This window comes from Nuphar pumila, chromosome 2 (assembly GCF_984573655.1).
Source record: "Nuphar pumila chromosome 2, dmNupPumi1.hap1.1, whole genome shotgun sequence".
NCBI lineage: Eukaryota > Viridiplantae > Streptophyta > Magnoliopsida > Nymphaeales > Nymphaeaceae > Nuphar > Nuphar pumila.
In genome coordinates, this window is record NC_143250.1 from 102,785,041 (window position 1) to 102,798,411 (window position 13,371).

The 13,371-nt window shown below is 39.0% G+C and overlaps 1 protein-coding gene and 1 pseudogene across 1 annotated transcript; one reads left to right on the plus strand and one right to left on the minus strand.

Moving 5' to 3' along the window:
* Positions 1-527: 527 nt before the first annotated feature.
* Positions 528-1,003, plus strand: LOC149846467 (uncharacterized; annotated as a pseudogene).
* A 5,533-nt stretch (positions 1,004-6,536) lies between these two features.
* CXE17 (carboxyesterase 17) lies at positions 6,537-7,739 on the minus strand. The gene has a single exon (XM_089998009.1). It carries the CDS (start codon positions 7,668-7,670, stop codon positions 6,636-6,638), a length of 1,035 nt encoding a protein of 344 aa, XP_089854135.1. The 5' UTR covers positions 7,671-7,739; the 3' UTR covers positions 6,537-6,635.
* Between the last annotated feature and the right edge of the window lie 5,632 nt (positions 7,740-13,371).

Here is a 13,371-nt window from a genome sequence, read left to right on the forward strand (position 1 = left end):
TATAAGGTTAAATTTTATCAAAACAACCTGCATTGGAAGGTTTAAAAGTGGTATGAAGATGGGGGATGATATAGGGGGGATGCTGAATCCAACTAAGGGGATACGTACTATTCAAAATTTATTGAAACACATTTTGAAAATAACATGGTTTTATAGAAATATTATTGTAACCAGATACAATCTTAAACTATGAGCTATATTTTAATATCATATAATGTGATATCTTAATATTAACACAATACAATAACTTTTTTATATTATCATTTTTTATACATCTTCATATTAATATTTTTTTTTGAGAAGACATCTTCATATTAATAAGACTTCACATTGTTCTCAATATTGTCTAGTTTTTTCTCAAAACACCCATCTACCCAGAAAAGATAGATAAGTTGGGTAATCTAATAAGGAGCACAATTTAAAAATCCCTACTTATCCCAAATTTCCGAATAAGTGGGTTTTTTCAAAATTCAGAAATACCCCCTCACAATAAAAGGGCTTAAAGAGAAAGAAAGAGGAAGAAGAAGATGAACACAGACATCACGATGCTTGTCAAACCGAAGTATCTGGTGGTTGATCACCTTCTCATTACTTTCTCCTTCTCACCAACCATTGCCAACTTCAACACCCTCAATTACTTTAACCTTCTCACTATCACCGACGTCTCTATTACCGTCGGATACCTCTCCGGTAATCCTCAAATTCCTTTTTCTCATTTTTTTGTTTCTTCAGTTTGTTGGTATTCTTCTGTTGGTTTTTGGGATTCTTGGGTTTTGATTCTTTTTGGGGTTTCGGGGGATTAGGGATCAAGCCCAATATCAGGTGCCCTTTGATGGTCGCCGGTGGCTTAATCGAGCTAATGGGTGGATTCATGTACACCTACTAGAACTCTGCAAGACAGCTGATGGGTTTCTTTCGCAATGACAAAGAGGTAGCTCAGTACAAGAAGTATTGGAACTTGGATTCCTTGGGTTGTGGGAGGGCTTTTATGGTGCTCTTTTGATGCTTAGTCGTTGAACAATTAGATAGATTTTCTTATTTCTCAATTTTATACTTTCTTTTCTCTCAATCAGATCATGATTGCATTTGTTGGTATATCTTGATTAAAAGAAATTGTGTTTCACTCCTTTATAATAATACTTAAGTTTGGAAATATGCATTTTGGCTATCATGTATATCAGGATTGATTTTTAGATGGATGTCTGGATTTCGATTTTCTGAGAGATTTATTTTTTGATTAGATAGGCACACCCATTAAGGGGTATATACAGAATTTATTTATCAGTTTTGCCTTTTTTTTCTCTATTTGTTTTGTTTTGGTCTTATACGGCCCCACGATGAATTTCTTTGGACTTTGTTGTTCCTTTCTTACTGAATCTTGTTCTAGAATTCAGGGTTTTATATGGTTGAAAAAGTCACCTTGAAAGTGGCATTGGCTTACATTTGGATGTTTGAGTGATAGGTTCCCCATTGTTGAAGTTATGAACTTTATGCCTTCTTCTTTTCTATCTTTAAGTTACATTGAAAATTGAAAAAAAAAATGACAGTCTGCCTTTTCGATAATCTCACTGAAATAAAAAATTAAAGCAACAATTATAATGTAGAAGTTTTTTCTTATATATGAAATTGAAAAGCACACTTTGGATTGAGTTGTTTTTTACATAAAAGATGGGCATTGTCATGAAATATGGTGCATTATGTGAAATTGATTTTTTAAATGTTATTAGAAGTTGTCTAAAGGTATCAAAATCTAAACACTCATTTAGTAATTAAGTTATAGAGGTTGTAGTTGTGGAGAGTTTGATCCACAAAGCACTCTATCTAGCAGCTTCTCCATTCCTTCCTACCCAAAGCTGCAACTTAGTTCCCCCCACCTTATTTATTCCTCCCTTACAACTTCAAATCTTCATTGCCATTTTTCTTTTCATATGGTTTTCCAACTTGTATCATGTCAACCTTTCTCATGGATATTGTGATAGGTTTCTATGCAACATGTTGAAACCAATCTTAGATGACACTTTTTTATTAGTAATAATATTTTAAGTAGTGGCATCTATAAGCATCCTTTAATGTGTCTATTTCTAGTGTTATTTTTCTATCTATTTCTAGTGTTATTTTTCTTTGTTATTTCATACATCTATTTTGTCATATACATCTCCAATATATGTAATCTCTCATCCTATTATCACTTAGTTACTCAATGCTCAACGTGATATAAGAATCTTGGTGTTAATCAAACCTGCCATCTTCTTGTACATCCAAGCATCAAACCTTTTTTTTTTTCTTTTTTCCATATTGCATGGTCTTTTTTCCTAACTATCACACATTCTTTCCTTTTACACTTGCATTCCATATATATGGCATTATTGTATTGACTCAACCCATTTGTAAGACATTTCTCCAAATTTCTTTCACGTACATCCCTACTCCCTCTCATGTGTTGTGTGTATTCGAAAATGGTGATGCTATCTAAGTAATTAGGCCCCTAAAACTCTAGATAGGACCCAAAATATTAAGAAAAGAAGAAGAAGATGCACATTCGTCAACTGGGCAACAACTAACCTAGTCAGTGTTTAGGTCAATTAAGTCTACTAATGGGTGGCTTGTGCCTGTCTTGATTGAGCAACTTGTGACCAACATTAATTAAGGGACTTGGTTCTTATTCTCTATGAATTCTCTTGATTAGGGGGTTGATCAAGTATATGTGATTGGATCAAATTAGTCTAGTGCCCAATGTGATCTTGTTACAACCATCAAGTTTCTGATAAGTTCACAAGGGTATGCTAGTTACAATCGTCGTTCAGCTGGTTATGTAGCTTCAAGTTCCAATTGGATATATCTATGAAATAATGTCTTCTTGGTTTAAACTCACTCTATTAAAGAAATGATAGAAATGTAGAAGATAATGGAAAGTCAAATAGGAGGAACACCAGTTGAAATCTATCCTGTCCTAGTTATAGCAAGGATCCTCTAATTGAGATGCCTCTTTACAAAGCATCTCTTGATGAATGTTGAATATTTGTGGGACTTTCTTTGTTTTCTATGTATCAGGAGTTTCCAAATCTGATGAAATACTTTTATAACAGAAACTTTGAAGTGAAATAGTTGAATTCTATCTGTTGTGGAGTATTGCATTGTTAAAGATTATGTGTGTTAAGTTTTCAGCTTTTTATACATTGTTGTGATCTTCAAGCCTTCTAAATTAGTTCTATTGGAAACATATTTTTTGCTAGATGGAGTGGTAAAGCATATTGCTTATGGCAAATCCACCCATTCATGTTTTCTATGAACTTCAGAGATTGTGTATTTAAAGTGAATCGTTGTTTAAGAAAAGAGGGGAAAGAAAGAAGAAAACAAGGTTCATGATCAGTCTATGCGCCCAAATTCTATGCCTTGTTTGTGGATGCCACAAGAAAAGGGGAAAACAAGAAAAAAGAAGAGCTAGAAATGTGTTTTCCTGGGAAAGCGGATGTAGTTTTGTTCAAAGATAGCCTCATTTAGCATGTATGGGACTCTGCCCAGTCAAATCAACAACATGCAAGCCTATAACCTTTGCATTCAAAGGCGGTGGTATGCTAATTATGTGCTAAATATTGTGATGGAAGAAATCCTGTCCAATCCTATTTTTTAAGCTTGGTGAGCGGCCCCTTAATTCATTCATAGCCACAATTAGGGGTGTTACTGGTTTTCTTGGATTTTTTTGGGAATACGACATAAGTGATGACAGCCTTATGGTGTACTGGCTAGAGTTTTCTCTAGGGTTGTGCTTGCGAACTAGTATGTTGAGGCGAACAGTCTTGCTGTGGCAGAACTATGTGAACATGATCACACTTCTTTCTGACATGCTAAATTGGTCATGACTCATGACTATCAGACTCATCTGCTTCAGCATTGTTGAGTTAATTGCTTTCGGGTTTATAACCACCAATTGGAGGAGCTAGCAGTCAGAGTAGGTTGGGTTCTCACTTCTAGTATCATTCCAAATTAAATTCTATTATGATCCTTAGAGGATCTGGACAGTTTTGATGGTTATAAATTTGTAACAATTTAACTCTTTTATTTTTTGGATCGTTACGTTTAAAGACTTTTAACATTTTGAAATAAGAATATTTGTGAATTTTATTTTTTTGTTTATGCAATAATTGTGCGTATGATTTTAAAATGTAAATCTTTACGTAACTCTTCAATTGTCTTAAACCTTAAAGGAATTTCGTCTTTCACATTTTTGAGAATCCTTGAAGTAATAACCTCAATCATTTCTTATATTCTTGGATTCACTTAGTGCCAGTGTCTGATTTAGATAGCAGGTTATAAAAGTTTAATGTTTTCTCCCTTTGTTTTGGTCTTCTGTGTTTCAGCAACAAAAAATTGCTCACATATATCAAACATCAAGAAAGTTATCTTCTGATATCATAATTTTGGTTATCCATGCCGTGATTAGGGCTGATAAACAAGCTAAACTAAATGAACAGAGTATTCATGCTCGGTTCATTCTTGTGGTGAGCCAAGTAGAGCTCGAGCTCATGGCAAACCCGAGTTAAATTAGCTGAATTCTAGCTGGCTCATTAACAAAAAAAATACATTTGTTAAAGTTTAAATAATAAAAAATGGGCTCTTATACCTACTGAGCGTTCAGTTACAAAACAAATACATTGTTTCAAAGCTGTAAGCAATAGAATTTGAATTCTAAACTTATTGCTGATACAGACTTGCCTTTATTTCCAACCTACTTAATTGCTATATCAGTCATTTATCTGATATCCGTCTGAATCTGACTCAATTTAGTTGGATTTGATAAGCCAGAAACGTATTCAATTATAATAGAATGTGGATATGGTTTTGATGTTTTGCAACTAGATCTGAGAGATACAACATGATTCTGTATCAGTAGTTTCTTGCCAACATAAAAAAAAAAGAGAAAATCCCTATAGAAATTTGTTGACCCGTACCGCCGAGGTGGCATCCCATGTGGTAAGCGGAGTCTTGCACCAAGCTGAAGGCCCAGGTTCGAATCCCTCTGCCACATGGGGCTTAAGAGATATCTGGTAGGGGTCTGAGCTTGCCTATCAAAAAGATTTGTTGACCCGTGATTGTCACTAAGCAAACCTGTATCAAGTTCCAAATCCATAGGTCCATTTGGACAAAGGTGGTTGGCGTTGTGAGGTCTTAGTGACCCAATTATGAAGTTATATGAGTTAATTACCTCTTCGTTGGAGGTAAGGAGTTGCAACTTGTGGAACCTTTGATTCAATTGCATAAGAATTTTTAGTGGAGGATTTATGATGTCTTCACTATATGAAGGCATGTCAATTTCAATGCTAGATCTTTCATGCAAAGTCCATTCGAGAGCCATATGTTGGCCGCTAGACGGGCAGTCATGGTTTAAATCTCATTGGCGTCGCTCTCCTGTGCAAGTCGAAGCAAGGCGAATCCCTGAGGGGCGAGGGGTGTGCCCATGGAGTTTTACGCAACCAGAAAGGTGACCAAGTACAGCAGGCTACTCAATGAGACTAAGTCTTCAATCTTGGGGATGGTTTCTCAGTGTCAAAAAACAAAAAAAGGTTCAAAACAGATGGGTACACCTCTCTTGCTGTGAGGCCGAAGCTGGGTGTACTCTCTGGTGAGGAAGGGGGGGCTTGAGGTTCTTACAACAATGATCGTTCAAGTGAGATGGTTTTCCCTTATTATAAGAAAAACAGTTTTAGGACATTAATTTTTAGGATAATTAAAAAAAAAACACTTGTCAGCTATTTTATAAAAAATTAACCGACTTTTCCCTTGTTAGATTCAGCCATTTGCATTTTTCATTTAGGTTTCAACGACACGCATGGTCTTAAAATCATTCAATTGGTTTTACGAAGTCAAATAAGATGACTAAACCGCTCGTTATTGATTGTTTAATACAAAAGCATGATATGTATGAGTTTCATCAAAAGCAACATAAATATTCTACACTTCAGGTGGGGATTCCCTTAAAAAAAAAACACTTTAGGTGGGTAATTGACATGCATTCTGCGTAAAGCACGAGGGCTAATCTCTCTCTCTCTCTCTCTCTCTCGATATATATATATATATATATATATGTGTGTGTGTGTGTGTGTGTGTGTGTGTTCACCATAGCATTTGTGACAAATGGTGTGGACCAACATGGACAAAAGATTTCGCGAAAATACCCAACTCGATCCCATATTCTATGCCCAACATCCGCACATCTCACACTGCCAAGTTGGAACTTGGAAGTATCACTCCTTATTTTAACGAATTTGCCTTCCTCAACATATTCCTTGTGCTGTCATCAGCAAGCGTCATTGATGTTCAGTTGGTTACCACTTTCGAGATGTGGATTCAGGTTTAGGCAAGTCAACTCACCCAAATGGGCTCCTGTCTCTACACCAACTTTTCATGGTCAACCTAGAATCCGCAAGCTTTGACTCAATTGGGTTCAGAGCTGGCCCAGTCAAAGCCCAAGCAAAAGCCTGAGCTCAAATTTCTATATGGAGAAGCACACATAATAAGCTTCTTTGAAAGTGGGAAACTTTGAATCTTTGATAGGTTCAGTTAAACAAATCTCTACATGTACTCATACAAGCCCTCCTTTGAGGTTTAAAAACAGTCACAATATGAGAGTATTGAGTTCATTTGTTGATGAAGGTTGAGATGTGGGATATCATCTCACTAGTTCTTATGTTTGAGAAAGGGGAATTATGAAGCACTTGGAATGCATGACCCACACCATTGTAAACAATGTGGTCCACCCTCTTCCCTGCCCTTATCAAGGCTGCACAGAACTCCAAGTTCCTATCCTTGAGAATATCCATCTCTGATATGCAAACCAGCACTGGAGGCAGGTGCATTTCGTCCAGTGCAGGTGCTTTTTTGTTCAAGGGGTTGCACCAAGGGTGGTCTCGGTTAGTCGTTGCGCTCAGCGGCAATGCTAGCTGCCAGAATGTGTCTGATGCTGCTAAGGTCAAGGCCGAGTTAGGCTGTTGAATTGTGGCTCTCTCTGACTTCACCCGGGCCTCCCCGCCAAAGAATGGTTGTATCAGAATGGTCCCTCTCAGAGACAATGGCTTCATTGTTGTGTGGGAAAGCCTGGCCACGACGTTGTGGGTGATGTTCGCGCCTGCACTATCCCCTGCAATTAACACCCTTGAGAAATCACAATGGTTGCACCACCAAGAGTTGTCGCTCGAGCTCCCGCCAAGAGCTTGTCTCTTGACCCACTCCACAGCACTGAGACCATCTTCATAAGCTGCCGGCAGACGGTTCTCGGGTGCGAGCCTGTAGTTCACCGATATGATCACACAGTTGGCTTGATAAGCAAGCTTGGCTAAGAACTCATGGTAACATTTCCATGCGGCCGAGCCGAGGCAGAAGCCACCACCATGAAAGTATATCACCAAAGGCAGCTTGGTGTGGCGACCAGCTGCTTGTCTTGGAGCATACACTCGAGCCCATTGACCGGTTAAATTGTTGATCATCACATCTCTTGAGACGATATCGGTTTCGGATGCACAACCGCATGGCACCTCTGCAGCGACAGGCGGCCGATCTACCCGGCCATCCATGTAAACCCTGATGAGCCCCTCGATTTCAGCAACTACAATCCCAGTTTGATCCTTACTGCCCGGTTGGTTGAGTCTGGATTCAGCCAAGGAAACAGCCCCCATAGCTCCGCTCCTTGAGTTTCTCAATCACAACTTCCTAAACTGCAGCATTATTGTATCGCTCTACTGTTTTTCACTACAACCCCAATGCCTTGTCCTCTAAACTCTTGACTTCTTATATTGACAAACAAGGATAAGGGCAAGGGCATCCCAACTTGTAATGAGGGGTCATGTACCATCCATTGTCTGACAAGTGGGTACAAATCACATATTCTCCACGTGATGGGTATGTCAGTAGTCAAACATTGAGTGGGACCCACTAGGCACAAAACAGCTTCTACTTCTTTATCATCTTTTTGACTAAGTAGAGATGGCAGTCTCTTCGTAGAAGGTGACAGTAATGGTGTGTGATAGCATTAGCATGTCAATGTTTGAACATGTGAAGATTTGCGGTGGATGTCTTTTGTCGATTCTTTGCTTGTCTTTTTGACCATCACCTAAGCTTGTCCTGAGGAGAAAAGCTGGCGAGAGGTGTGCAGGATAAGATGCCCGGTATCAAATCCTCTTCCCCTTGGATTTGGATGCGTTGAATCCTATAAGAAAACCACTTATTGTGCCAAAATTTAGGATGGAGATGAACATGGTGCCATCTTAATCCCATTCAAGATAGAGAATGGCTGCTAGCTAGCTATAACTTGATAATGATAGGTATGGATCTTTATGCAAACAGACAAACTCCAACTTGGCTAAGGTAAGCCATGTGAGCCCTGATGTCTTCGAACCAAATCTCATTATTGGATATCTTTTGTGAGGCCATTGCAGGTTGTTTATGTAGGGATGCCATAGTGAAAGTTTCAAGATAATTGACTACTCATGGATGAGGTAGCTAGAAATTTCCTTCCATACTCTTCATCTGGCACCTACCATGGAACTTTCAATGGATGTTCAGAGTTTACCTAACAGGAAAGAATCATGATGCGTACCATGATGGTGGCTGTTACCAGAAAGGAAAAAGGGGGAAGAAAAAAAGGAAAAAAAAGTTTGGCATACACTTGGCTGCATTGTCTGAGTCCATCTATAACAACGTATCCTTTTTCCTAAGTTGGTATACTCCTCAATTATCATTAGAGTATTGTTGTTGTTGTAGTGGTTTTTCTTTGATGGAGATAAAAGTGGAGTCATTCCTAAGTCTATCAGATATGTTCACATTAGATATACAGTGATCAGGAGATTAAATTCTATATTCCAATTAAGATATCTTTGTTGCAAATTTTGGGCACCAAATGTTTGAGTTGGAGATTAAGGCCCCAAAAGAAGGATGATGGACTTAAAAGTAGGCATTAAATAAAAATACAAATCTCCTGCGGAAAAAGTTAAAGCAATAGGCATGTCAACTGAGAAGTGACAACCAGAAATTCACATCTAAAGAAAATAGAAAGTCAACCTAATACCGCGTTGTGTTATGAAAAGCATTTCCCATGTATATTTCATATTCTATTTCATCTTCAATGTCTTTTTCTTCAGAGATTGGAATCATCCCTTCAACTGAAAAGCACCAGAATGACATCTTCTTCTTTCTTTTTCTTCCATATCAAGAAATCGGTATGCATGTAAAAGCTTTTATAGAACAAATAAATTAAAAGCATAGATATAATCAGTTTGCTTGTTTATGAAGCTAAATGCATTAATTGTAGCCCTGCAAATGAGGCTCTCTTTCTGTAAATGCTTCTTTAATATTCTTCATAAGAAACATCTCTCCATAGCTTGGAGTAAATAAAGGTAATAAATCGGTGATCTCTGCTCTGTTTATGCGCTCTGTGGTGGCGCTTTATCAGAAAGATGTTTATATCTTTGTTTTTCTCGAACTGAATCTTTTCTTTCAAAGGTTAGGCCCTGTTTGGGAACGGGTGTTGGAGAGGAGATGAGAAGGGGTGATGGGAGTGAAGGACAAAAAAGGTGATGAGAGTGGAGTTGTCAAAAAGAAAATATCCAATTCAGTTAAGCACTAGACAATGTTTGTGGAGCTCCCAGCTTAAGCCGGCCAGGTCTCATTCAAAAAGATACAGCAGCACACGTATTTCTTGCATTCACATTGCACCTAATATTGAGTCATCAAGAGTCCCCTGTTCCTAGGCAGGCTCTTCAACACACACACACACACATATATATATATATATATATATATATAGAGAGAGAGAGAGAGAGAGAGAGAGAGACCGTCCAACAAAAAAAAAGGTTGAAAATCTATAACCAACTACCACCAGACGGTTCTCCTTCTCCAATGCTAGAACATCTCATCAATCGGACCTCTTTATAATTTATTTAGTAAAAAATATATTTTACACTAAGACTTTATAAAAACATGAAGAATCAATGTCTCACAACGCATTTAAAACTTTACAATATAAAGTACTGTGGGCCATTGGTTTTTAACACATTCAAAAACTAGTATAAACATCAAAAATTGACAATCCAAAATATTTTGCTTACAAAATGAATGGTAAAAATCCACTATATAGAGTCCCATCCATGAACAAATTGATCATTAGAGAAAAAATGCCATCAATTATCATGGGTTATATATTTTAGACCTTCCTTTGATTGATGGTCCCCATTTCTTTATATATATATATATATATATATATATATATATATATATATATATATATATATATATAGTGCCCGAGACTCACTTTTTTTTGGCAGCTACCCCAAACTCAATGGCATGTGATCATCATGCCATGTCAAAGCGTGGGGGTGCGAGGGTGAAGCTCCTGTGGTATGAACTAGATCAGTTTTAAGGTTTTCTTGCTTATGAAACTTTTGTGAGTTTGGGTGTTAATATTTATGTACGGTTTTAGGTTTTCTGTGAGACAGCCATCATCTACTTTTGCAATCTTATTTTTTGACATAGTGAAAATCTTTGCTCCTTCACAGCCCGTGAACTCTGTAAGCCATTGACCGAAACACTTAAATAGTGTGTCATTGTATGTGCTTATTTTCTTTTCTCTCTAGCACAGCAAAATAAACAAGAGAGAGAGAGAGAGACTTTTTTTATGATTTTTTTTTAGATAACTTAGTCCGGGTGCTTTTGCAAGAGCACTTCATTATTTTACCTAATCTGGCACTTCAACTTTGCAGAAAGTAAAAAAAGGAGAAATCGAAAAGGAGAGGCTACATGAGGACTCCTAAACCCAGTGACCATAGATTAGTTAGGTCCAAATCCAACAGATAGTGTTGTTAGGCAGACCTTACAAGTCAACGACTCATGTATAAAACTATTGAGTCACCATGTATGCTTTCTTCTTTTATTAGGGTGTCTGTACCTGCCCTTTTCAAACTCACAAGAACCGACCACATAGTGCTCGTGTGGCTCCACCACTACTGACGATGGCGGGTTTCTTAATGGATTCTTCCTTTTGTTTTCACTTTTTTTTCTTTGATTTTGGTAGCAACCGAGAGTCAGAATTGCAAGAAATTGGTTTAAAGTTCAAATCTTCTTCTAGCTTTGAAAAATTTCTTGTAAAGAAGCCCGCCCAAGCTTGGCTCGATAGGTCTGATGTTCAAATCCTTTTTGGAAGGATAAGCACCCTAACTGGTTTTCTTCTGCTCTTCTACTGACGTGATGTAATACTTGGGATTAATTAAATAGGTAAATGACATTTATTGGAGGTTGGAGACTGAACTCTGTGAGAAATATACCTTAACTAGGATTTCTCTCTCTCTCTCTCTCTCTCTCTCTCTCTCTCTCTCTCTCTCTCTCTCTCTCTTTGATTTCTTCATCAAGCTTTATGCCAGAAACCCCTCGGCCAGTGGGTCGATGGGTACGGACTTTATTCGTTGCATCGACCATGCGTTATCCAAGTCTTTTCAAGTGCCCTTTTCGAAAGAAGAAATATTTGCGGCAGTTACAGCTTTGTTCGGGTGGAAAGCCTCTGGTTTTGATGGTTATCATGTGGACTTCTATCGCACCTTTTAGACGTGTGTTAAGGGTGATATTCTGAGTATGTTCGCTGAGTTCCACCGCAACAGTCGGTTACCATCTATCTATAAACTGGCCATTGTATCTCTTATTCCGAAAGACGCTACGTCGGTAAACATAGCGCAGTACCGTCCTATCGCGGTCTTAGGGGGAATCTATCGGATCATCGCCAAGGTATTGGCTACCAGGATGCGATCTGTCGCTAATCAGATCTTTTCAAATGCTCAATTTGCCTTCATTCCCCGTAGACGACTGCAACATTCATTTATTTTGGCCACATAGGTGGTTCACTCTATGAAGTCCAGTGGGAAGTCGTTCTTTACTATTAAACTTGACTTCCACAAAGCGTATGACTCGGTGCACTGGCCTTTCCTCTTTCACATGTTGGAGAACTTTGGATTTGGTCGGCGCTTCTCTAGCTGGGTGCGTGAGTTGGTCACTAATGCACAATCCCAAATTCAGATTAACGGGGCCTGTGGTAAGCAGTTCAAGGTTGGGCGTGGTATTCGGCAAGGATGCCCCTTGTCCTCTCTGCTTTTTAACGTCGTTTCTGAAGGCATTGTAGTCTTGCTCAAAAGGGTCGTGGGGTGTGGGTTTATTAAGCCACTAGGAGTTCAGGAGTTCCAGAGCAATATTCTTACTTATGCCGATGATATGATTGTTTTCGGCGTTGGATCCATCGAACAAATGTTAAGAGTCAGGCTCATCATCCTCTTCTTCCTATCGATGTCGAGCCTCTCGCTAAACAATGATAAGTGTTGCATGTCCATGATCAATGTTCCTCCGCATATGCAGGCCATTGGGCAGAAGATTATTCAGTGTGCCACTTCGGATAAGTTTTTCTCTTACCTTGGTCTGCCGCTTCAGCTCTCACGGATTCCATCAGTTGCTTGGAACGCCACTCTCCAAAAGGTTCAGACTAAAATTTCGACTTGGCAAGCCTCCTACCTTTTGATTGCCGGCAGACTTACTCTCATCAAACATGTTTTAAATGCGATGCCAGAATTTATTATGTCTATGTTCCTTATGCATGTGGGGATTAATAAGAAGCTCTCTAGAGTATTGACCAGGTTTCTGTGGTATGGGCAAGGTAACAATAAAAAGCGTCACCTTGTGGGTTGGAAAACGATAAGGCTACCGCAGAATAGAGGGGGCTTGGGGATTTCGGACTCTAGGTTAAGAAGTATTGTTCTGGTTGTTAAGCAAAGTTGGCTTGCACATCAATCGGGGTCCCCTTGTGCGAATTTCCTTCAGGCTAAATATGGATCAATGGAGTCTTTGTTTGGGGGTCAGCACGCAATTAGGTCGCCCATTTTGCATCTGCGGAGATCGTGGATTCAAGCTTGGTCTGCTGTGTGGGGTGGTGAGGGCGACGACGTCGCTCAGAGCCAGTTCCTTTGTAGAGCGATCACCCCGAATGGCTCCGTCCGCACTAAAGACACATACCTTTCTCTCCTTCCGGCAGGTGTGAATCGGTTCCATATGAGAATTATCTGGGGCAAAGGTCCTCCTCCGAGAGAGCGCTTCCTTGCTTGGCTTATTTTGCATGATCGGGTGCAGATGAATAGCTTCCTCAAGTCTATAGGTTTCTGTATTGTGAGTAAATGTGTTCTCTGCGAGAGGGCCGAGGAATCTGCATTGCACCTATTCTGGGAATGTCAGGTCTTTCAAGATATCTTTAAGGTTACCTGGAATAAACCGGTCGTGTCCGTGCGCCAGGAGTCTTTCGTTGTAGACCTCTTGTGGGGACCCCAGCCAGTTCGTAGATGTAAAAGTTGGCGG

Coding starts and splice junctions, on each gene's coding strand:
- CXE17 (XM_089998009.1), bottom strand. CDS start 7,670: ATGGGGGCTGTTTCCTTGGCTGAATCCAGACTCAACCAACCGGGCAGT.